The sequence below is a fragment of the Alnus glutinosa genome, chromosome 4 (assembly GCF_958979055.1).
Source record: "Alnus glutinosa chromosome 4, dhAlnGlut1.1, whole genome shotgun sequence".
Classification (NCBI taxonomy): Eukaryota; Viridiplantae; Streptophyta; class Magnoliopsida; order Fagales; family Betulaceae; genus Alnus; species Alnus glutinosa.
This window is the reverse complement of record NC_084889.1, coordinates 10,472,498-10,497,813: the sequence shown is the minus strand read 5'-3', so window position 1 is coordinate 10,497,813 and position 25,316 is coordinate 10,472,498. Positions and strand designations below refer to the sequence as shown.

Genomic DNA, 25,316 nt, shown 5'->3' with positions numbered 1-25,316 from the left:
ATCCGGCTTAGGTGCTCCTAAGTCGAATCCTTATAAATGTTCCAAAATAATAATATATATATATATATATATATATATATATATATATATATATATATATATATATATATATATATATATATATTTTGATAGTGTTGGCTTGATATTCCAAAAAGTATATATAACACAGAAGAAAAACTAAGAAAACTAAATTAAATCAAGGCTAACGAAATAAAGAAATTTGTTGTACTTTTCTGCAAAAATCAGGCATGTGAGAGCTAATTAAACATAACTAAAACTAAACTAGAGTTGCATGTGGATATTACATATAAGTAAGAGTGCTGTGAGAACCATCTATTTAAAATGAAGTTTCCTTCCTCTTCGTTTTTCTCTCTGGAGAAAGCTTAGCGGTTGAGAGTTTTCGTCTCCCACTGTATTCCCTACGGTTGGGAGTTTGAGTTTGTTTTCTACTGTTCTTTGTTCCATTATTCCTCTTGTATTGTAGCTAGTATGGAGGAACTGACTGCCAAACTGGGGGATTCCTTGCATTTCACAGATGGTGAAAAGCAAGGAATATTTATTTCGGAGGTTGATACTGCCGACTTACGGCTGAAGAGTGGAAGATGTTTGGTAGGACGATTGTTGTCTGAGCGGCGAGTTCAACAAGATGCTTTCCAGACTATGATGCCCCGGTTGTGGAAGACGTTGGGTCCGGTGAAGTTCAAAGAACTTAATGATAATATGTGGCTACTTGAATTTACATCTAAATCTGACAAGCGTCAAGTTTTGAATGGGCAGCCTTGGTTGTTTGATTGTTGGGTCTTGGTTCTTAAGGAAATGGATGATAATATTCCCCCTCTCCAAATGGACTTTAATCTTGCCCTCTTCTAGGTACAGGTGCATGATATGCCGTTGTTGTGCATGACTAGGGAGGTGGGGCTTCGGATTGGTGCATTGTTAGGAAAGGTGGTGGATGTGGATGTTACAGGTGATGGTGTTGGATGGGGCCAGAGTTTGCGTATTAGGATCCATCTTCCTCTTTCTAGCCCGTTAGAACGAGGTCGTTCTCTCCACCTTGATGGCAAAGTTGTTTAGGTTTCCTTTCGTTATGAAAAGATCCCTCAATTTTGCTATACGTGTGGGAGAATTGTCCATGGATCTTATATTTGTTCAGGGAGTTCGGGTTTTCGCTTAAATGGTGAAACATCTGTTAAAAGCTGGGGAAGTTGGTTGCGTACTGATGATTTACATTACCGAAGGAGTAACACTTCCATGGGGAGACTTAAAATTCCACCGGATTCAGCTCCGGTGCGGGCTAGTACACAGGGTGGTGGCTCTGTAAAGTCTGACAGCATCATCCCAGTTTCCACGAATGGTGGCGGGGGCCTAATTTCAGTTCAAACGAGTCTGTATTCTCCAGTTATTCAAGTTCCCCTTTTCTTGGCTACTTCACTGAGTGGGGGCAACGTGGAGCAACAGAGTGGTCCTAACTCGAATGTTGACAAAGCAGTTTGTAGATTCGCTGATCTGGCAGTTACTACTCCCCAGGTTTCAGCTTCAGTGGATTCACACGTTGTTCCTCTCTCATCTCTATCTCAACGGCATGTGGTGGCAAACGTGGAGCCAATTGAGGGACGTGAAGGATCCTCTTCCTTGAATCCCAATCCTGCTTTCCACGTGGCTTCTCCCTTAGTGCCTGTCTCACAACCATTGAAACCGACCATTCCAGGTGGCAGTTTGGATTCGGGTTCACTACTGGGCACTGTCAATCAGCCGGCTCGTGTGCATGGTTCACCTCATTTACGTGCTCTATTTCGTAAAACATCAGTGACTACTGCGAAGCCTAAAGAGGCCACTCAACCATGGAAGCAAAAGTCAAAAGGGGTAGCGGGGGTTTCTAATCCAATAGTTGTGAGCAAACGACATCATGAAGACATGCAGTTATCACTCCCAGCTATTCAAGGGTTGGGACTCAAGAAGTTCAAGCTTGAAGACAAACAGTCTGATATGTTGGCAATGGCGGCGGCTGATGATCAGCCCTGCCTGCCACAATGAGTTGCCTCAGCTGGAACTGCCGAGGGCTTGGTAACCCTCAGACAGTTCGTGTCCTTCACCAATTGGTGAAGGAAAGAAAACCAAGCTTAGTGTTTCTTATGGAGACTCTTTGCTCACAAAAGAAGATGGAATCTGTTCGGTGTAAGCTTGGGTACAAAGGTTTATTTGTTGTGGATCCTGTTGGCAGAAGTGGCGGCCTTACTTTGCTTTGGAGAAAAAACCTGGATTTAGAGATTTTTAATTACTCCAAATCTCACATTCATGCCGTGATTAAAGATGCTGATGGACAACCTTTTTGGCAATTTACGGGATTTTATGGTAACCCTGATACAGCCCGAAGGGGGAATCTTGGGCCTTACTACGACATTTGAAGATGCTACTTCCACTACCATGGTTTTGTGCGGGAGATTTCAAGGAAATCGTGGAACAATCGGAGAAGGAAGGGGAGGTTCTTTGGTGTGAATCACAAATGGTGGGTTTTCGTGATGCTTTAGAGGCTTGTGGTTTATGTGACTTGGGGTTTTCGGGTCTACGTTTCACGTTGTGTAATTATAGGTCTGACGATACATTTACAAAAGAACGATTGGATAGGGCAGTAGTTGATTGGGATTGGAATTCTATTTTCCAGTCGGTTGATGTCTTTTTCTGTGCATCCTCCAGACCGAAGGCCGTTCAAACGTTGTTTTAAATTCGAGGCTGGATGGGTGAAGGATGAGGAGCATCAAAACATTGTTCGGACTGCATGGGAGGAAGAAGTGTTGGGGGTAAGACCTATTGTGGATGTGCAAGCGTCTAATTGTCAAAGGTCCCTCACTACTTGGAGTAAAAGGAAGTTTGGAAGGGATGCTGATTTACTCAAACAAAAGAAGGCTCAATTACTACTCCTCCAACAGCATGTAAGGCCGGCTTTAGTTCTGTCTATTAAACGTCTACAAGCTGAAATTGAGGAAATTTTGGAGCGGGATGATATGCGATGGAAGCAACGTTCAAAACAGAATTGGTACCTCAAGGGCGATCGGAATACGCAGTATTTTCATTCATAGGCGAATCAGCGCCGTAAAATGAACACGATTCATTCCATTACTGATGGTGAGGGCCGGGTTCTGAGGAATCCTAAGGAGGTTAGTTCGAAATTCCTTTCTTATTTTGAGCATTTATTTCAGACTCAAGGTCTTGTCGGTGTGGACTTTTGTTTGGAAAATATGGAGTCTCATGTTACACCAGACATGAATGCTAGGCTTATTCAACCTTTTCATGAGGAGGAGGTCCAGTTGGCACTTTTTCAGATGCACCCTTTGAAATCTCTAGGACCGGATGGATATTCTGTGGGTTTTTATCAACAGTCGTGGGATATCATTGGTTCCGATGTTACAAGGGCTGCCCTTTTTTTTTCTCAATAGAGGACTTTTTGAATAAGGTTTGAATTCTACCAATATATACCTTATTCCTTAGGGTTCCTCTCCCACTCACGTTTCGGATTACTGGCCCATAAGTCTATGTAATGTGCTCTACAAAGTCATAGTCAAGGTGCTTGCAAACCGGCTAAAACATGTGCTACCTTCTATTATCTCCCCGGAGCAAAGCGCTTTTATCCCGAGTCGTCTTATAATGGATAATGTTTTGGTAGCTTTCGAAACATTTCATACTATGGATTCACGGTTGAAGGAAAAGGAGGGCTTTATGGCTTTGAAGTTGGATATGAGCAAGGCGTATGATCGTCTTGAATGGGATTTTTTGGAGGCCACGATGAGGAAGCTTGGATTTGCTAGTAGATGGATTCATCTTCTAATGTCATGTGTTCGTACCGTTTCTTATTCGGTACTTATCAATGGCCAACCTCACGAGTTCATTGTGCCTACTCGCTGTATCCGACAAGGTAACCCCCTCTCCCCTTCCTTTTTTTATTATATGCACGGAGGCTTTGAGCTCAACGATACAACATTCCGCACGGATAGGGGATATTACGGGTGTGTCCTCATCTCATAGAGGGCCTATTATCCATCACTCGTTATTTGCGGATGATAGTCTTTTATTTTGTCGAGCTAATCTAAGGGAGTGGAGGTCTATTCAAGCACTATTAGAAAGTTACGAGGTTGCCTCGAGGCAGCAATTTAACTGTGGTAAAACCTCAATTTTTTTCAGTTGAAATATTAGGGGGGATGCTCGAGAGTCTATTCTTCAAGCAATGGGAGTTAATTCTACTAATGCCTATGAAAAGTATCTTGGTTTACCGGCTTTTATTGGACGGTCGAGAATTTCAACATTCAATAGTATTAAAGATAGAATATGGCAGCAGATAAACAGGTGGAAGGAAAAGTTCTTATCACATGTTGGAAAGGAGATCCTTATTAAGGTTGTCCTTCAAGCGATTCCCACCTACACTATGAGTGTTTTTCGGCTTCCTAAAACTCTTTGTCGCGATATTAATTCTATGATGGCAAAGTTTTGGTGGGGGCACAAGAAGAATGATCATAAAATCTCGTGGATGGCTTGGAAAGGTTTAGGAAGGAAGAAACACTTGGGTGGTTTGGGATACCGAGATTTAGACAGTTTTAACATATCTTTGCTTGCAAAACAATGCTGGAGGTTTACAAAGTTTCTTGGAACTCTAGTAACAAGGGTTATGAAAGCAAAGTACTATCCAAATGGTGATTTCCAGGGGTCTTCTCTTGGTGCTCGGTCGTCATTCGCATGGCGCAGTATTTGGAATTCGAAGCTTGTGTTATAGGAAGGTTTAATTTGGCGCATTGGGGATGGATCACAGGTGAAAATCTGGGGGGATCGGTGGCTACCCTCTACTCAATCTCATATAATCCAATCTCCAGCAAATGTCTTACAACCGGACACAAAGGTGTGTGAATTAATAAGTGTGGAGTCAAAATGGTGGAACATACCTCTATTGGAACGTGTCTTCCCTGCGGATTTAGTGGAGACCATTTGCAACATTCCCATTTGCCCCTATTTGATTTATGATCGGCTGGTTTGGGCAAGCACCAAAACAGGACTCTTTTCCATTCATAGTGCCTACCATCTTGAATGTGAGAGGAGGACAAGAATTCAGGGGAGTTGTTCTAATGCACCAACTATTAACCCAATTTGGCATTTCATTTGGAGCTTAAGTATCCCACGGTCGATACAATTGTTCATTCGACATGCTTGTAACGAGATTCTACCAACCAAAGAGAAGCTTTGTCATCGGCGAGTAGTGGAAGATCCCATTTATCCAATGTGTGGTAAGGAGGTAGAGTCGAGTTTTCATGCACTTTGGAGGTGTCCAGCTGCTCAAACGCTCTGGGCTGAATGTCCCACCCGTATAAGTAAGTGCTCATCCTCTAGTAATGATGTATTATCTTTGATGGATGCTCTGTTTCAACGGTTGGATAGGGAGGAGATGGAGTTGGTTGTAATGGTTGCACAGAGGGTCTGGTATCGCCAGAACAAGTTTGTGTTTGAGGGTTTGTTGACTCCTCCAACGTGTTCGATAAAATGTGCCAAAGAGTCTTTGGATGAGTACCATAAAACGACGAGCAGGAATTCCATCTCTCTTTCTAGGCCTCGGGTTCCAAGATTAACACGATGGTCCAAGCCTCCTGTGGGTTTTGTTAAACTGAATTGGGATGCAGCAGTTGATCGTTCGAAGAAGATGGTAGGGTTGGGGATTATTGCCTGTGATTCTAGCGGAACTGTGGTAGCTTCAATGTGTTCTTTTCACCCGTATGTATCTGATTCCACTGTGGCAGAGGCCATGGGTGCTCGTCAGGGAGTTGAGTTCAGAAGGTTCCTGGGTCTCCAATCAGTGATGTTAGAATGGGATTCTCTGGAGGTGGTTCTTGCTCTTCAGCATGAAGACGTGGTTGACGGGTATTACAGCAATTTGGTTTTGGAGACCAAAGCTATTCTTCAAGATTTTATGTCGGCTATTGTTCATCACGTGGGTCGCATGGGAAATCAAGCTGCCCATTCTCTTGCACGACATGCTGTCTCTAATGCTTTAAACCATGTTTGGTTTTCATCTGTTCCTTTATATCTTTCAAGTATTGTATCTAATGATTTGTTGTTATCTGATCATATATGAAATGAATTTCTTCTCACACAAAAAAAAAAAAAAAAAAAAAAAAAGAGCACTATGAGAGCAAATGAGCAATGACGTTAAACTCCCCTTTAATGTGCTTCTCTCAGTTGCTAGAAATTCTCTTTTGGTAATGTTTTAGTCAAAGTATCAACTACTTGCTCCCTTAACCTGCAAAACTTCAGGTTTACTTCCCCAAATAAAAGATCAAGAAAAAAATTAATAAAAGACAAGAAAAATAAATTAAGTTGAAAATTTTCAAATAAATATCTCGTTCGGATGAGCTTGCCATGTCAGCACGACCAAGTTTCAGATTTACCATGCCACGATAGCAAAACCACATCTGGTGCCACGTCATGCCACATGCTACGCTAGATCCTATGCCAACATGTGTCAGCATGCCAACTCATCAAGCCGTGTATGATGCTACGTCATGCCGCGCGCGTTTCAGGTCAAAAGTTGTGTCGGATGACACGTATCACTCTTAGGAGGATTTTTATATATAAGGCTAAGAAATAATCTCGTTCAAGCGAGATTGAGGCTCATTCGAACGAGCCACGTCTTAGAAGAGAAAAACTCTTAGTTGGAAATGCAGGTTTTGCTGGCCGCCACATCTGGTTTGAACGAGACAAGTTCACGTCCGAACAAGCTTGGAAAATTTCTATAAATAGTTGATTTCAAAAGCTAAAAAATTCACAGTTTCTTCTCCGCTTACCTTCTAGCACCTTGAGATATATTCTTAAGAATATTGGTAGTGAGTTGGGGGGGAAAAGTGCTTGGAGAAATTCAAGAGAATATTGAAAGCTTAGGAAAGCTGAGTTAAGGCAAAAGATTATTTTAGACTTGAAAATACTTCCAATTGAATGAGTACAAAGGATCCATAGATAAAAAGAGAAGAGAGTATTTTTAACTATAACTAGATCTTCAATTTTATGATTTATATAAGTAGTTCCAGCCAACACTATATATATATTTGTTCTTATTCTGGATTCTTGAACATTGATAAAGATACAGCTTCCAATCTGTTGCAGGATGCTTGCAGTTTGTCATGCTTTGGTAAGTATTCATTCTTTGCAGCGGGTTTAATTTCCAAAATCCTCCAAACAAGTTCCTTTTTTCTATACATCAAATAAAATTAATAAGAGCAACTAAATTATAGAAGTTTCTTGGCTGCCTATTGGAAGAAGAGAAGTGATTGGTGTACAACAGTTGTGCAACTGTTGTGCACCACTTTAAAAACATGGGATAAATCTCATGTGAGACCCCTGTGACAGAATGCATTACATAAGACCCATCTTATGTCTCTAAGACCTTGCATAATACTTGCACAATTGTTGTATAAGAATCATTTTCCTTGAAAGAATAGAGGGTGACACACGCATAAGAAACAAGAGACTTGATATTTCAAAGTGACGGATAGACTTGGGCTGGATGTACACGTACTCGACTGGATATTGTACACGTACTCGATCATGGACAATTCATAAGATATTAAAATTCCTTGTCAACGAAAGAAACTGTTCGTTGCTTAGAGTCACATGGAGGGTAGGGAAAACAAGCCAAGTGAGGACCAGTTCAGAGCTTGAAAGCTTAAAAGGTAGAGAATAAAATAGGAGAAATGCTGCACGAACTTTCCCTTTTGTATTTTCAATTTCTTATTCCAATCTTCGCTCCCGTTGAAGGTGAGATAGAGGTGTAGTATATAGTATTTGTCTAAATTTTGAGTGGGGCGTTCAAAGATTGAAAACTTCAGGATGAATCGTGGAAATGGCCATCTTAATTGAAACAAAGAAAATATGACCATCTTCATTGTCAGTCCATTTCATTGGCATATATTACACTTCAAGAAGCAAAGTCCTTGTCAGTAGGATAATACTCATGTACTTAGCTTGGTAAAAACAAGAATTTTCATCAACGACGGCTGATTAGTCTGTTAATTACCTTACATTTTCGCCCATCCTTGGTGCGTACGTTGTTCCAAGTTTATACTTTATATATCTTGACCCGAATAAAACTTGAATACTAAACAAGACTAAAAGAAAACAACATTTATAAGCTAGGCGTATTAGAACATTCTAACTTCTTCCGCCTGCAAATTAAGACAGAATAATTGCACCAACATATTTTCGCTTGTGAATTTGTTCCTTCCCATCAGTTTTTTTTTTGTTTTATCCAGTCAAAGATCAAGAATTGAACCTGCTTAGACGTGAAAAGGTCTTAAAAGAAAGCCAGATAACGCGTGAAGTTCACGTGTGGCAGTAGGTGGATTGTTATAAATACACATCTTTTGTGTTCCAAAGGGACGCAGACAGTACTGCTCTCGTCCATCCAATTCAAAAAATATAATGCTTCCGTCTACCTTATTATTCGTCCTCATATATTTCGACTCCAACTTTCTTGGAGTAGAGTCGGCCACTCCAAGTATTGTTACAGACAAGGAAGCCTTAATCTCATTCAGGTCTACCATAAGTCTGGAGCCTCCCAACCCTCTGTCTTCTTGGGACCAAAACTCATCATCTCCCTGCAATTGGACTGGAGTTTTCTGTAACAAGCCTGGCGGGAGAGTGGTTGACCTTCATCTTTCAGGTTTCGGACTTAAAGGGTCCATCACCCCTCATATTGGCAATCTCTCCTTCCTCCATTCCCTTCAACTCCAAAATAACCAATTTACAGGAAAGCTTCCCGATGAAATTGGCAATCTTTTCCGTTTGAGAGTTCTGAACATGAGCTTCAACAGCATATCAGGTGTGCTGCCCTCAAATATAAGCCAATTGACCCAACTCCAGACCCTTGACTTGATGGGAAACAAGATTACAGGAAGAGTTCCAGAAGAGCTTAGCTACTTGACGAATCTCCGAGTCTTGAAGTTGGGAGGCAACCATCTATGTGGTGCAATTCCAGCAGCCTTGGGAAACATTTCGTCACTCACAGAAATCAATTTAGGCACCAACGCTCTTAGAGGCATGATACCCAGTGGCTTAGGCCGCCTTCAAAATCTGAAGCTGCTTGATCTCAGCGTCAACTATTTGTCTGGCACCATTCCTCCATCAATATACACCATATCCTCCCTGGTTTCTTTGAGCTTAGCTTCAAACCAACTTTCGGGTGAAATTCCTGGAGATATTGGGATTAAACTCCCAAATCTTTTAGATTTGAGATGCTGCCTTAATAAATTCACAGGAAAAATTCCATGGTCTTTGCACAATCTCACCAATATAGAAATCATCCGCTTAGGATACAATCTTCTAGAAGGAACAGTACCGCCAGGCCTGGAAAATCTCCCGTTTCTTAAAATGTATATTATTAGTTATAATAGGATTGTTAGCTCGGGTGTGGGTGGTCTCAGTTTCCTTACTTCTTTGCAAAATAGCACTCTCCTCAACTTCCTTTCCATCGAAGGCAATCTTTTGGAGGGTGTGATTCCAAAATCAATAGGCAATCTTTCTAAGGTTCTCTCAAAGTTAATCATGGGAGGGAACCGTATTTATGGTAACATACCCGCCTCCATTGGTCATCTTACTGGCCTGGCTTTGCTAAATTTGAGCGGCAATTTGATTTCAGGTGAAATCCCACCTGAAATAGGCCGGTTGGAGGAATTGCAGATGTTGGGCTTGGCCAAAAATCAGATCTCTGGCAGTATTCCAAATTCCCTTGGTAATCTTCAAAAGTTAAACCATATAGATCTATCAGGAAACAGTTTGGTAGGTAAAATACCCTCAACTTTTGGAAACTTCAAGAGTCTTCTTTTCATGGACTTATCCAACAATAGGTTCAATGGAAGCATGCCCAAAGAAATTCTAAGTCTCGGTAGTTTGAGCATTGTTTTGAATTTGTCTAAGAACTTTCTGAGTGGACCTCTACCTCCAGAAATTGCTCTCCTACAAAGTGTTGTTACCATTGACCTCTCTGACAACCATTTGTCTGGTAATATTCCCAGCTCAATCAGAAACTGTAAGAGCTTGGAGAAATTATTCATGGCCAGGAACATACTTTCAGGTCCTATTCCGAATACTCTAGGAGAATTGAAAGGCCTGGACTCTCTCGATCTCTCCTCCAACCAATTTTCTGACTCTATTCCTACCGAACTCCAAAACCTTCTGGTGCTTCAGCTCTTGAACCTATCTTTCAATAATTTGGAAGGGGTAGTTCCAAACGGCGGAGTTTTTGGAAATCCCTCTGAAGTTCATTTGGAAGGCAACCCAAAGCTTTGCTTGCATTTGGCATGTGTCAATTCTCAAGGTGGTGGAAGAAAGGTAGAGAAAATTTTAGTTATTACAAGTATTCTTCTAACATTAGTCCTATGCGTCATACTTGGCTCGGTGTTGTACATAAAGAAAAGTAAATCAAAGATTACAAAATCTTCTGAACTGCTGCAAGGACAACATCAAATGATCTCGTACAGTGACCTGCGTAGGGCAACTGGAAACTTCAACCAAGAAAGCTTTCTTGGGAAAGGTGGTTTTGGGTCAGTGTATAAAGGCTATATAAGGCAAGGAATTCCCGTGGCAGTCAAGGTCCTTGATCACACTGAGAGGACAAGCTCTTGGAAGAGTTTCTTGGCAGAGTGCGAGGCTATGAGGCATGTTAGGCATCGGAATCTTGTTCGATTGATTACATCATGCTCTAGCATAGACTTCAAGAACATGGAATTTATGGCTTTGGTCTATGAATTTCTAAGTAACGGCAGCTTAGAAGACTGGGTTAGGGGCAAGAAGAAGCACGCAAATGGGGAAGCCTTGAATGTTGTGGAGAGATTGAATGTGGCCATCGACATTGCTTGTGCATTGGACTACTTGCACCATGACTGCAAAGTTCTAGTGGTGCATTGTGATTTGAAGCCCAGCAACATTCTTTTGGGTGAAGACATGACTGCAAAAGTAGGAGATTTTGGCCTGTCCCAGTTGCTGATGGAAAGAACAGGCAATCAACCTTGTATCACCTCTACATATGCTCTAAAGGGATCCATCGGTTACATTCCCCCAGGTAATTAGTACTATAACATCTCTCTCTTCTTTTGGGTGATTGATAACTTTTTCTAAATTTTGTTAACATAATGAATCACCTTAAATGATATGCAGAGTATGGTTTGGGACAGAAACCATCAACGGCTGGAGATGTATACAGCTTCGGGATAATGCTGCTTGAGCTCTTGACTGGGAAGAACCCAACGCATGAGAGCTTCACTGAAGGCCTAAACCTAACCAAATGGGTGAAGTCAGCTTTCCCCGCCAACGTGGTGCAAGTACTCGACCCTGAGCTGCTACTGCTTATGAGCAACCTTTACCATAATGGCGAACCCATAAGCCCTGAGATTCAATATGGTTGCCTGATCACAATCCTTTGGGTCGGGTTATCTTGCACCGCGGAATCTCGCGATGGCCGCATTTGTATTAGAAGTGCTCTACACGAACTGAAATCTGCAAGAGAGACCCTTCTTAAATCAGCTCCTATTGATTTGTTCGAAAAGGTTCAGGTTGATTAGCATCTGAGCAATATTAAGCTCGCATTCTTGGCTAAGACCTTTGGTTTTGTAAAGATGGTTGTATTCTTACTGTATAGATGAGTGTTCAGCAGGCTTGCTTCTTCCTGGAGTCCCTAGCTGTATTGTTAGAGTGCGTTGTACACTTTTGTTGGTTTATGAAATAATCATTCATCAAAAAAAAAAAAAAAAAAAAAAATTACGCAAATACAATATAAGTATCATTTACCCATCTCTAATTTAAGCAAATACAAAAGCTAGCAATTAGGAGTTTATTTACACTCGAACTCTACTTCTGCAGTATCTTTACAGGTGATGTGAATTATCTTTACAGGTGGAAGTCTATTCTTGAGCTGTTGTGAATTATAATACATAGGAAAATGCTGTGTGAGTCCACCCTAATGTGCCTTGAAGTTGTGCAATAATTGGGTAGGAGTTGTACGTGTATCAAGGCCCTAATATATAACTATATAACATATTTTTGAGAAATGATTCATGCACTACTAGTGCACAACTTGTATATTATCCCAAGACACATTGGGGTGAGACCTACACATTGGGTCCCACTCCAATGTGTCTTGGGAGTTGGGGTAGTGCACAAGTTGTGCACTAGATGTATTTCTAGCATTTCCCTTTTTATTAACACACAAATATATATATATATATATATATATATATATATATATATATATATATATATATATATATATATATATATATTCCGTTCATGAGCCTAAGTTGAACCAATTTGGCTTGGTTATTAATGCTCCGTTTGTTTCGATGTAAAATAGTTTCCGTCGTAAAATAGTTTCAAGGAAGTCATTTTTATGAAAAATATTTTTCATCGAAAGCATTTTTCGGTGTTTGGTGCTTACGGAAAATCACAAATATTTTTTATATTTTTATTCAATCATATTAACCTATAAAAATTAAGGGTGTTCAAACGGAGCGGCTATAACCGCTTTAAAACCGCTAACCGCTTTTAAAAGCGGTTATAGAGTTTTAAAAGCGGTTATAAATAACCGCTTTTATATATATATATTAAAAAAAAAAAAAAAAACCTGACCTGAGAGCCTAGAGGGGCGTCGTTTTGGGCATTGCTGAATGCCCAAAACGACGCCGTTTTGACAATATATATAAACCATCTCAAATCTTTTAGGTTTAGGTTTCCCAATTCCCATTTCATTTTGTCGCCGACGCCCTCCCTCTCGTCTCTGCCCTCTCGTCTCTGCCCATCTCGTCTCGTCTCCTCTCTGCCCATCTCGTCTCCGCCGCCGCTCGTCTCTGCCTCCGCTCATCTCCGCCACCACTACACTGTAAGTTTCTCCACCGGTTCGTGTATATGATTTGTGGTTGTTTGAAATGCATGGAATCAGTTGTGTTTTGATTGGATGCTTTGATAGTTAGATTTTCGATTGGGTAAAGATGTGATGGGTGCTCGAATCTCGATTCTTTTATGGGATATTTTGTAATTCTAGCTTTTCTCCTGCTCCCCTCAAATGTAATTTTCTACCCATGATCTTCATCTTCTTAAATTCTTAATGCTGAATTGCCAATCCAAAAGGCAAAAGGGTTGTCACCTGTGTATCTGTTAGCCTTTTAGGTCAGTTTGTGGATATGCATAAATTGGATTTTAATGTTTGTCCGTCCCGAACAATCTTTAGCATAAATGGGTTGCTAGTCATGCTGTGGATTTTGTACATAGTTCCATCTAAGTTTGTGAATGGTTTAAGATGTTGACACTCTGAAATGGCTAAAAGCATGGAAGAAATCTTGAACAACCGAAGTTATGGCAAAACCAAAATACTTGATCTAATATGCTCTAAAAGGTGCAAATTTCCATGAACTACCAGTCCTTTCTATAACACTTTACAAGGACAATTGAAATTTTATCCATTGTCCACACGTATGTGCCATATAGTGATAACAACAACCAGATGTGAAGATCCAACAAGTTCCACCATCATAAGGGCAATATGCCTATGTTTTAAGTATATCTTTTGACAAGTTCCACCATCATAAGGGCAATATGCCTATGTTTTAAGTATATCTTTTGACATGACTGCCACGAAAATGCAGGAGAAATTACCATAACCGTCACTAAATTATGACTAATGTCAATAAAGAGTTATAGTTATAGGGTTTCTGTAACAACTAGGAAAATGCTTCTTTTTGTTTTTTAAGCTGGAGTATGACACGGATCCTCCAAAATGTTTTTGAAACTATGTTATTTTGATGTGTCTTTCTAAGATACTTAAAAGTTAAATACACATTGTTTAATTTTTTTATTTAAAAAAATAAAAAAAATAAAAAAAATATGAAAGCCTAAAACAATCCTTCAGCGTAATATGCTTTCCACAAATTTATACATTGCTTGATGTTACAACATTTACGTAAATGGAATAGTCTCCCATTCGTTATGTTTGATTACTAAGTATTTGGTGCTTAATTATATGTATTTCTATGGCCCAAATTTAGCTATGCTGCAAAATTCAGATAGAGATTTTTTTTTCTCTGTTTCTCTAATACTTCTTTTTCCATTGACAGAGGAATAGAAAATGGAAGTTGAGCATGGGGCCAGGAAATGGTGCTGATTTGTGATGGAGAGGGTGTGGCCAGGGTTGTTCGGCAACCCTTCGGATTTTTGTTTTTTTCAAAAATAGTTTTATTTCATTATGAGTATTTTTATTACTTGATGAACATTAACCATTTTTTTTTTTTATTTCAATGTCTTGTCATGTTTTAAGAAACTGTTTCTCTATATTTTTTTGTGCCAGTATTAGGGGTGTAATTTTGTATTTAGATTTGTTAATTTTGTACCAAATGACAAAAGGCCCAAAAAGTATTAAATTTTTTTCTTGAAAAAATTAAAATTTGTACAAAAAATGGCCCAAAACCGGTGTAAATCTGGCCCAAAACTGGTATAAAAATAGCCCAAAACCGGTTTTAACCCAGCCCAAAACTGGAATTCGAAAGCGGTTTCAAACCGCCGGTTATAACCGCTAACCGGCGGTTATAAAAATAACCGCCTCCGCCTAGGCGGTTAGCGGTTGGTAAAATAAAAATAACCGCTAGGCGGTTAGCGGTTAACAGTTTTAGCCAATAACCGCCGGTTATAACCGCTTGTACACCCCTAATAAAAATCAATGTTTATTCAAAACATATAAATATTAATGTAAAATAATATAAAAATACCAGTGACGAGATTCCGTCACTGATCGACAAGATTCCGGCCACTTTTACCGGATTCTGGTTACAATAGCCAGAATTCGAGATAAAAGCAGAAATCCGGACAGTTTTGTCGAAATCTGGATTGGCCGAATTTCGACAAAAGTGGTTAGATTCCAGCCAAACTACCGGAATCCTGTCAGATACACTGGAATCCGGCCGTTCTAGCTAGATCTCGGTCAGTTGGTAGGGATCTGGTCGTAATGGCCAAGATTTTCTGGCCAAATCCGTCCGACTAGCCAGTCAAAATCCGGCCGTTTGGGCCGGGATATTTTGGCCAAATCTGTCTGGCCAGCTAGCCGTTCTAGCCAAATTCGGCCAGTAGGCCGGATCCGACCATCTGGCCGTTTTGGCCAGATGGCCGGAATACGACCAGTTTGGTAGTCGAAATCTGAGCTGACCGAATTCTGGCGAAGATGGCCGGATTCCGACAACATTGACCGAATGTTGTCAGATTTCGGTATCGGTAAGATTTCGGTGATGGTCGACTAGTTAAACGTTAAGGTTGACTATGTCGTTTAAAAGGGGTCAAATGCGTCTTCGGAAAATGACTTACGCTTCTAAAAAATGTAAAGCATTTTCTAAAATTTACTAAACATTTTTTTATCAAACAGAAATTATTTTTCAGTTGACTATTATTTTCGCCTCTACCAAACATAAAAAAATACCAAAATCATTTTACGCCATTATAAACGGAGCATAAATGAAATGTGTTTGAATTGAGCTTATTCGAGTCGAACCTAAGCTGGTTCATGAACAATTTGATTTGTTTATATATAGCCCTATGTTTCAATCATCTAGAGTTTATTTTGAGCTATGTTTTTGCATTGACAACTTATAAGTTTTATTTATTCTTCAAAAAAAAAAAAAAAAAAAGTTAAAAGTTTGTGGAAACTTCACCTAGACACTTATCCTCTCTAAACTATCACAACTTTTTCAATGCCTCTCCCAAACTTCAAAAAATTGGAATATGGATGTCCAATGTATCAACCCCTTTCAATCACTCTTTCGTTAAGATTTAATGATAAATCCTAACGAAATAAGCAAAAATGACCAAAATCTCCCCATTTATAAATTAAAAATTAAGAAAAAAGAAACAAAAAAAAAAAAAAAAAAAAACCCCACGGCCTGATGTGGGTCTTCTGTAATTTTTTTCTTTAGCCTCTTTTTTTCTTTTTCTTTTTTCACTTTAATGTTTTTTTATTATTTTTTTGGATATTTTTATTTTTATTTTTAATTAAGGATATATTTACAAACCACTCATAGAAAAACAAACAAAAAGGTTTTCACTTTTAAATCACGTCAGATCTGTTTTTCAAACCAAAAACTAAAAACCACCTATTAAAACACGTTAATAAATCGAGCCTACAATAGTAAGCTACATTTTATATATATATATATATATATATATATATATATATATATATATATAAACAATCTTAACAAGCCGAGTCGAGTCGAGTTTGAACTTGTTCATAAATAACTTGGTTCATTTATAGCCCTATGTTTCAATTATTCGGAGTTATTTTGAGCTCCATTTTTGCATTGACAACTTCAAATTGTTATTTATTTTTCAAAGAAATAAAAAACTAAAAAGTTTGGAAAAACTTCACTTATCCTCCTAAATTGCTATAACTTTTTTAATGTCCCCCAAACTTAAAAAATTTGCAATGTGAGTGTATGATGTATCAACCCCTTTCAATCACTTCTCATCCCCCGGCTGTAATTTTCTATTAAATTGTTACGAAATAAGAAAAAATTACCAAAATATCATCATTTATAAAATATATATATTTTTTTTAAAAAAAAAAAGCCAAAGAAAATAATAATAATAAATGAAAAAAAAAAAAAAAAACACGCGTTGCCATGGGTATGCATTGACTCACAGCCAAGTCGTGGGTCTCAATTAGTCACGGTCTTGACTGAACCATTGCCAGCAATGGGCTATCCTTTTTTTTTTTCATTTTTTTTTTTTTTTACTTGTTTGGATTTTTTTTAAAAAAAATAAATAAATAAAGACTATATTTCTATTTTTATAAATTTTTAACGAAAAACCCTTACAATAGGAAGTGATTCAAAATAATGACTAATACATCGAACACTCGCATTGCAAATTTTTGAAGTTCGAAGGAAACCTATGATAGTTTTGAGATTAAATAAAGTTTTCCCTTAAAGTTTTATTTTCACCTGTGTAGGAGTTAATGTGATATTCAAAATATTTATAAAAATTTGTGTACCCAAAATTCTCCCTTAATCAAATTCAAATGATTTTTAAAAGGCACTAACAAAGAATTCTAGAGAGAGAAAGTTATTTTTTTTGGTCTGATGTTTGCCAGCTACGCCTCCCTTCCCCGGTGGTGGTGCCTCCTAGCATTTTAGGGCTATGGAGTATTTTTGTTCCTCCATGGTGTGTATCGGTGGAGGTAGATTTCTCCTAACCATTAGAGCTGTGGAGCTTTTATTCCCCTGGTAGATCCAGGGATGGCTGTCCTCCGAGTCTTTACTGGGCTTTGAAGTTTGTGTTGGTTTTTTTTTCTTCTCGTTTTTCTCTGACAGGAGGTTTATCTTGAGGCGTTTGGTGGGGAGATGTTGTTATCATTCATGTCGCTGGTGGAGCATTTTGGCCGGATTTCATTTGTTTTAGCTATTTCAACGCTAGATCTGCGCTTGTTCATTAGCTTTTGAGAGACATGCGCCACTCAGATGGGTCCACCGGTGTTTTCTGGTCATACCGTAGATTGCATCGACCGTGTGGGTTACCGGTGACCGGTCTGTGGTTGTCACGCGCCAGGGAGGTCTTCTCTTTGAGCAGCGCGTGACAGTCACGTTCTGCCTCTTTTCGTCGTGCAAAGGTGGTGACTGAACATAGGGAAGTCGATCTATTGTTTGGTAACTCCGGGGGAGGCGCGGGCCATACAAGCGCCGGACTCCGGCGATGATAGTGCCCCTACTGCCAACTTTGGTTGATTTTTCTATTAGGTGTGTTCGTGTATTCCTTAGTTTTTATGTATAGTTTGCTTATATATATATGGCTCAAATTTTATTGGAATTTTCATTGTAAGGGGGGCTTAATTGTAATTCTAGTAAAATTTGAAATTCTGCTTAAGCAGCTGTTTTTTAAGTCAATCCTTCTGGCTTAAGAGTGTGAGGGGTTTGTCCCTCATTTCTCAAAATATAAGCCTTTGGGATTTTAGAATCAATGATAGCACATGCTATTAGTTAAAAAATTAAAAAAAAAAAAAAAAAAAAAATCAAATGATTTTTACTTTTTTTTTTGGTAACTTTTCCAATTAACCGTCTGATTTTGGCCAATGTTTACTTTTGAATCAAAATTTGTATTCACGCAATCGGATGTGTCTCAAAATTTGGCCTGCCAAGTCCGAAAATTTCCTTTGGAAATATTTGAAGGAGAAGCGGTTCAGTTGAGTTGAATAAAACAAATAAGCAAAGGCGCAAATTGGCCCGCCAACTCTTAAAAGTTAAAATTACCTTACCCCACACCCGCGAACCCGGTTTACCAAATCCTGAAATTCCAAAACATTTTGAGCCTCAGCCAACGAAATAAAAACTCAAAAAATCCCCCCACTCATTTCTCATCCAAAAGCGCGTTTTTTTTTGAAAAAAACCGTTTGCCGCTCGCTCTCTCTCTCTCTCTCTCTCTCGCCCATTACATATAGCCTTTCACAACTCTTCAATATTCCTCCCCAAATCTGGAAATCCCCACTGCTCTCTCTCTCTCTCTGAGCCCCAAGTCCCAACTGAGAGAAATGGCCGAGCAAGAGCAGTGCGTGCGCATCACTCGCGCTATGAAAAAGAGGGCGGCGGCTACAGCAGCCGAGGACCAGTCCGCGCACAAGAAGCGCGTCGTGTTGGGGGAGCTCCCGAACTTGTCGAACGTTGTCGTATCCGTGAATCCGAATACTGGGGTCGAGCCGCTGAAGCCGAAATGTAAATCGAAGACGAGGGCCAAGAGCAAGGGACTGACGACAGCCGCAGCGAAGACAACGAAGGACATTGACACGGAGCTGGGCATTGATGGGAAGTCGGATGATCCGCAACTGTGTCGAGCTTATGCTTCTGATATTTATGAGTATCTTCGCAAAATTGAGGTAAGAGGGTTTTTGTAATTTTTTCGATTTCGTATTCGAAATGGGTGTTGACATTAAGGTTTTGAGGGATTTGAATTTGGTGCTAATTCTGAAGACGGGTTGGTGTTTCAGATGGAGCCAAAGAGAAGGCCGTTACCTGACTATCTAGAGAAGGTTCAGAAGGGTGTGACTGCTAATATGAGAGGAATCTTGGTGGATTGGTTGGTTGAGGTTGCAGAGGAATACAAGCTTCTTCCAGACACTCTGTATCTCTCCATTTCATACGTTGATAGATTCCTATCCTTGGATGCGGTCAATAAGCAGAAACTTCAATTGCTGGGAGTTTCTTCTATGCTCATTGCCTCGTAAGCCTCCAAATCCTTGAAAAATGACTGTGATTTCAGATACTTAGTATGTATGGGCTTTCCTCTTACTCACGAATCTTGGTTTTCTTATTCCGATGAGTAGGAAGTACGAAGAGATTAGCCCTCCGGACGTGGGTGATTTTTGCAACATAACAGATAATACATACAATAAAATGGAGGTGATTACTTTTACTTCATCCTTCTTTCCCATTTGGTCTTATTTTTTCATTAGTACTGATAAAATGGTGATCCTAAAAGGTGGTGAAGATGGAAGCTGATATTCTCAAGTTGCTGAAGTTTGAAATGGGCAATCCTACTATAAAGACATTTCTAAGGCAAGGATACTCTGAAAATACGAGTACTTTCCTTGTTTTTTGGTCATTGATGATCTACAAATGCACTAATGTTACCAGATAAATGACTCATTTGACTGATTCTAGTTACTTTATCCCATTTTGGTTTGCAGAAGCTTCACTACTGTTGCTCAAGAGAATTACAAAGTAAGCCAAATCTCTCTCTGACCCTTTCAGTGAATGTCCCCAGTTGGAAATTTCTGTTTTTAACTCAAATTGTTTTGATCTTTCTACAGACTCCCAATTTGCAGTTGGAGTTCCTGGGCTGTTGTCTGGCAGAGTTGAGCTTGCTAGATTACAAGTGTGTGAAATTTGTACCTTCCCTGGTGGCTGCATCAGTCATTTTTCTTGCAAAATTCATGATCCAACCAAAGCTGTCTCCTTGGGTAAGAGCTCGATTACTGAGACTTACTGGTAGAGTAAAATTTTTTTATTTTTTATTTTTATGAAGGGTACTTACAAGTATGCATTTTACAGTGCCCAACATTGCAAACATATTGCGGATATAAAGCAGCTGATTTAAAGGAATGTGTTCTTATCATACATGACTTGTATAATAGTAAAAGAGGAGGTTCTTTGCAAGCTATAAGAGAGAAATACAAGCAGCATAAGGTACTTACGGCTAGAAATTTGTAATTGAAGTTGGTGTAGATTTTTACATTGTTGAAACTGTATTCTAATTTCATAAAATTGTTTTCTTGGGAGCAGTTCAAAACTGTGGCAACTATGCCTTCTCCAGAAATACCAACTTCTTACTTTGAAGATCTAAAAGAATGACAGATTGGAGTCGGGTTCAGTTATGGATATCCTAGTAGAAAAAGATTTTGAGTGTGGGCTAATGTTGATTGATGGAAGGGTTCTGTGGGGTGGTATATTACTTCTCATGAAGGCGGGCAAAATTCTTTTGGATGAACACATAGTTGCAGTGGTAATTCAGCTGTTTCTTCTAATTGTTATTATGATTTCATCATTAAGATCGGTTGAGGGTAATTCTGCTGTTTCATCTAATTGTTATTAGTGGAACGTAATTTGCCGGTGCAGAGTACTGTTTAACTGGAAGAATCCTAACCATGATGGTTTGAAGGGAGATTAAGGCTTAGAAGATGGATGGAAGCTTTCTCATCAGCTTACGCCAATACAATCAAAGCTCTCTTGACTGTGACCATGGGAAATGATGTCCCTGGAAATCTGATTACCTTTCTGTTTCCGTCAGTCATGGATGGTTGAAGCAGTAATTCAATTTTTGTAGATCCGATCATGCCATCATTTAACATAGTTTAGTGCTACACCTTTTTTGTATCTTATTCCACGAATATTTTAGTGCTACAATTTGTTTTAAAGTTTTTATTTTTCAAAACAAATGTATTAACAAATAATTCAGAGAAAAAAATATCTTTTAAAAGATGTAAATAAACATACTGATTTATTTTTAGGGTAAAATATTTTTGACTCATGTGGTTTAACAATTTTTTTTTAACTTATGTTTTATTTTGTAATGGAGATGTCTCTTTGTTTAACTTCTGCCCATAAATTAATTAAAATTTACGTCAAATGTCCTTTAAAAACATATATGTATCCTTATGCCTAATTAAAAATAAAAATAAAAAACATAGAAAAGCAAAACATTAAAAGCATTAAAAAAAGAATAGAAAGATGATCGACAATTCTTATTTTGGCTAAGGCAATGGTTATGCCACTCTTACCTTAGGGTGGTCAAACTATTTTTAAATAACTAAATGAAAGTTATCAAAACTATTCTCAAGGGTTTTGAGGATGGCTCGGCTACTATCTATGAACGGTTTGGGAGTAGTTCAATCACTCTTACAAGGCCAAAAGAATTTCATCTTAGAGAACGATAGAACCACCTAAAGGGTCAGTTCTCTAAACATATTTTTAAGGGTAGGGTTATAGTAGTGGTTTGACTACCCCTATATTGACCATAAGGGGGTAGCCGAACCATCCTTAATGGGCCAATTTTTTAATTTTTTAATTTTTTGCTTTGTATGGGTGGCTGATCTATTCTCGAGAGCTATAGGGGTGATTTAGCCACCTTTGAACTTGTCATAGGGAGGGGGTTGAAACTATCTCTAGGTTAAATAGGGGTAGCCAAGTCGCCTCTAATTAAGGCCTTTGGTGGTGGTTTTGGCCACCTTCATTTGGCTATTTGGGGGTTGCTTGCAGGGACGGAGCCAGAAGTTCTTATGGGTAGGGGCCAATGGCCGAAATTTTTTTTTGGGTAGGGGCCAAATAAGCTAAATTTTCTTTTTTACCTTAAATTTTTTAATTTTTTAGATTATTTTTTTTTTCTCACCTTAAATTTTTTTTTTTTTTAAGAAATTGGGGGGGGCCATGGCCCCTGCCAGCCCCCCCTTCCCTCCGTCCCTGGTTGCTTGGCTAATCCTAGACTAGCAATGGGAGTGGTTCGAAGCACCCCTCTTTTTTTCTTTTTTATTATTATTATTATTATTATTATTTTAATGCTGCATAGAGATATGTGTTTATTTTTTAAGGGCATTGACATTAATTTTTGTCAATGTAAAAAAAAAAATGTTAAACCATACAAAGAAAAAGATATTTAACATTTCTTTTTCAGAGGTCTCAATAGCCAATAAGTCACAAAGTCATCTATGTTTAGATTTGGTCATTTAAGCTCACTTATTATTATTATTATCATTATTATTTGTGTCTTATTTTCTTAATATGAGGGGCCGATGTTATTCAATTACAAAAATTGGCATTGAAAATCTATTGAGTCGATAGTTTCCGTCTTAACCATAAACCAAACAGAAATTGAATTAAGGTCATTAGTAGACTTATTGGGGCGAGATTGTTGCCTTAAACTATAAGGATCGACTTTATACTTATCTTTCACAATGTTCTACCTGCACAGTCGTTACCAAAAAATTTATTATGTCCAAATTCGTCTTAGTAACTGTGAGTGGCCTCAAGACCTAAATTTGGGCAACATGAGTGCTTTTTGTTAATTCCACCATGCTACTGGCACAAGGTTAATATTTTATGACTAATGCTATTCTTCATATTTATTTTTTATTGACTAATTTGTTTTAAGTGACTTTTCATATCAGTCCCTTAAAAAAAAAAATTACTTAATTAAAACATGTCACGCCAGTGATATATCGATATAAATTTTGGGTAGAACTTTCTCTTAAAAACTGGCTTGCAAGAGGATGGTGTCCAAGAGCTTATATACACACGGTTAAGCTTGTACTTAATTAAGCCATGTGGGACACTTAGAATCATAACATATCACCACGCTTCGTAGCCGACATCCACGCTGGCCCACTCTATTGACACTAATTCGACGGTAGTCATTTCTCTTTTCATTGACTTAACATTATGTCTATATATAGTTCCAAGACATTTTAATTCAGCCTATAAGTCGCCCCCTATGTGACTCAACCTCAAAGCTGCAATCCCTGCAATCTCATACACAACGTGGTGGCTAGCTCTGATGCCAAATGATACAAATTTTGAGTAAAAAAAACTCATCATTAAAAATCGACTTGCAAGAAAAGAGTGTTCAAGAGCTTATATGCACATAGTTAAGCTTGTACTTAAACCATATATATAAGACATTTAGAATTGTAAAGATTAAAGTTTAGATCGCAGAAAAAAGATCTAAAACAAGAAAAGGGATAGTCAGTGTATTTTTGTTACGTAAAGATAGATTGATATGGTCTGTTGTTATAATTAACTTAGCTTCTTGTTAGCAATTGTAATTAGGCTATGCCTATACATATAAACTGTTATAAAAGATATAATGGAAGACAGTTTTGTCTCATTTATCTTACCCAATTTTTATCTTTTCCCTATCCTCTTTTATTACTATTGTTTCATAGTCTCCGATCCAATGGTAAAAGGAGCAACATATGTCTTCTGATAATATGATATCTAGAATTTGATTAATTATTTTTGCTTTCATTTCCCTCCATCCCCCTTTTCTTCCATCAAGCTAGCCTTTCACAATATATTATTGAGTAACGTTATATATCATATTTATATCCCACAATACTAACGTGACAATCCTAACTAATATTTGAATTTTTTTTTTTTAACAATAACTAATAGAAGAGTTGGCTAAAACTGTTACATCAATATTGTAAAATAATTATGGGTCTAAAATATAGTTTTTAGTATTATTCTTATCACCATTAATCCTATGTCACATAAACAACACTAAATTGGAAAATAAAATTAAAACGACATTATTTAAGAAATTATTTAGAAAAAAGCATTAGTTTAGCAAAAACTAGGTTATATAAGTGGATTATTTTGACTGTTTGACTTTAGTCTTTCTTAATTATAAATCCGTGTAGCAGGATTATCAGCATGTCATATCATCTTTAATTATTCTTTTTCAATTGTAAGTGGGGTTACATCCACATAAGTAACTCCTCGTCACTCTTTTACTTCCAAATATTAAGTAACAAAATGTGGTACGTGGTAAAGTGTATTGTATCGTTAAGATTTTTTTTTATTTTGACACTTTATTAATCATGGTGTTCCCTCCTCTCTCAAGCATCTTTTGAGAGTGAGTAAGGCCCATGAACTTTTACATGGTATCAGAGCCACAGGTTTCTTGCGATATTGGATATTTTCCTCCCGTTATTGTCCACGTGTTTGGCCATTAGTTGCCACACGTGAAGGGGCGTGTTAAAGTATTCCACATCGCTAAGATTTCCTTCACCTGGACACTTTATAAGTCATGGTGTCCCCTCGATCTCTCAAAGCGTCTTTTGAAAGTGAGTAAGGCCATAAACTTTTACAATACGATGATATAGGATACAATAAAAACAAAAACAAAGATAGAGGAAACGGGCCGGTTACATATTCGATCTTAACGATCAAAGCAAACCTTTTCATTTCAAATTTTAAAAAATTCATAATGAATCAAATCTCTTTAAATAGGATTTGAACCTACGACCAATCATTTAACACGACCGTCTCTACCGCTGGAATTAAGTCGTATGTAGAACCTGTCAATCTGGTTGTTTTGGTTCTGGTAGTTTCAGTTTGTTTTCTGCAGAACTTGTAGCTGGTTGAGTGTTTGTATTCAACTACCTTTGGTTTTGTAATGTTTGAGTGTTCTTTTGTAAAGTTTTCATTCTTCCAGAAAAAACAACTCCCTGTTGTCTGATACTCATCCGATGTTGTTTCCTTTGTCTGATCGAGAATGAACTGTTACTGCTTCTATTAATTACACTCTGTTGGTTAACAGCTTTGTCATGCAGAGAAAGAAAACGAGAAGAAAAAGGCCCCTTGGTAAAAAAACATCAGCCACTTGATCAACAGAAGAAATATACTTAATTAGGGATGATATCTCGATTAAGTACTTTTTGATGAATGGAATGATAGTCAGTATGTTTTATGCGAGCATGAAAGACAAAATTATCACAACAAACAACAAGAGGGTAGGAGAAAAAAGTGGTACATCGTACATGTAAATACGGAAGAGCATTCAAAGCCAGTAAAGTAATTTAGCTATGACTATTGAAAAGATCAGTTGAAGGCCTATAGTCGGCTTTAGTGCTTGATTTAAATTATTAAATTTACCAACTTAATTAGGATTTTTGAACAAGTGAAGAATTAACAAGATACCAAAGCCAAGGTCTTTATTTTGAACCTTATCTTTTATCTCCATTCAATTAAATTAAAATAATTTACTTGTTGTCTAGGTTT

At 38.1% G+C, this 25,316-nt stretch overlaps 2 protein-coding genes across 4 annotated transcripts; both read left to right on the top strand.

The window, feature by feature from the left end:
* Window positions 1-3,095: 3,095 nt before the first annotated feature.
* Window positions 3,096-11,597, top strand: LOC133866115 (probable LRR receptor-like serine/threonine-protein kinase At3g47570). Its single transcript, XM_062302671.1, has 6 exons — window positions 3,096-3,155; window positions 3,198-3,401; window positions 3,487-3,910; window positions 4,860-6,073; window positions 8,404-11,086; window positions 11,182-11,597. The coding sequence occupies exons 1-6, from the start codon at window positions 3,096-3,098 to the stop codon at window positions 11,583-11,585; spliced, it is 4,989 nt and encodes a 1,662-aa protein (XP_062158655.1). The 3' UTR covers window positions 11,586-11,597.
* Window positions 11,598-18,526: 6,929 nt separating this feature from the next.
* Window positions 18,527-20,992, top strand: LOC133866767 (putative cyclin-A3-1). Of its 3 annotated transcripts, none has more exons than XR_009899913.1 (9): window positions 18,527-18,919; window positions 19,031-19,263; window positions 19,367-19,442; window positions 19,522-19,598; window positions 19,730-19,763; window positions 19,853-20,002; window positions 20,094-20,228; window positions 20,325-20,544; window positions 20,658-20,992. XR_009899913.1 is itself a non-coding variant. In XM_062303398.1 (8 exons), the coding sequence occupies exons 1-8, from the start codon at window positions 18,578-18,580 to the stop codon at window positions 20,391-20,393; spliced, it is 1,116 nt and encodes a 371-aa protein (XP_062159382.1). In that variant the 5' UTR covers window positions 18,527-18,577; the 3' UTR covers window positions 20,394-20,992. The 3 variants fall into 3 exon arrangements, 1 of the variants encoding a protein (XP_062159382.1); XR_009899914.1 differs by having other exon boundaries at window positions 20,635-20,992; XM_062303398.1 differs by having other exon boundaries at window positions 20,325-20,992.
* Window positions 20,993-25,316: the final 4,324 nt, after the last annotated feature.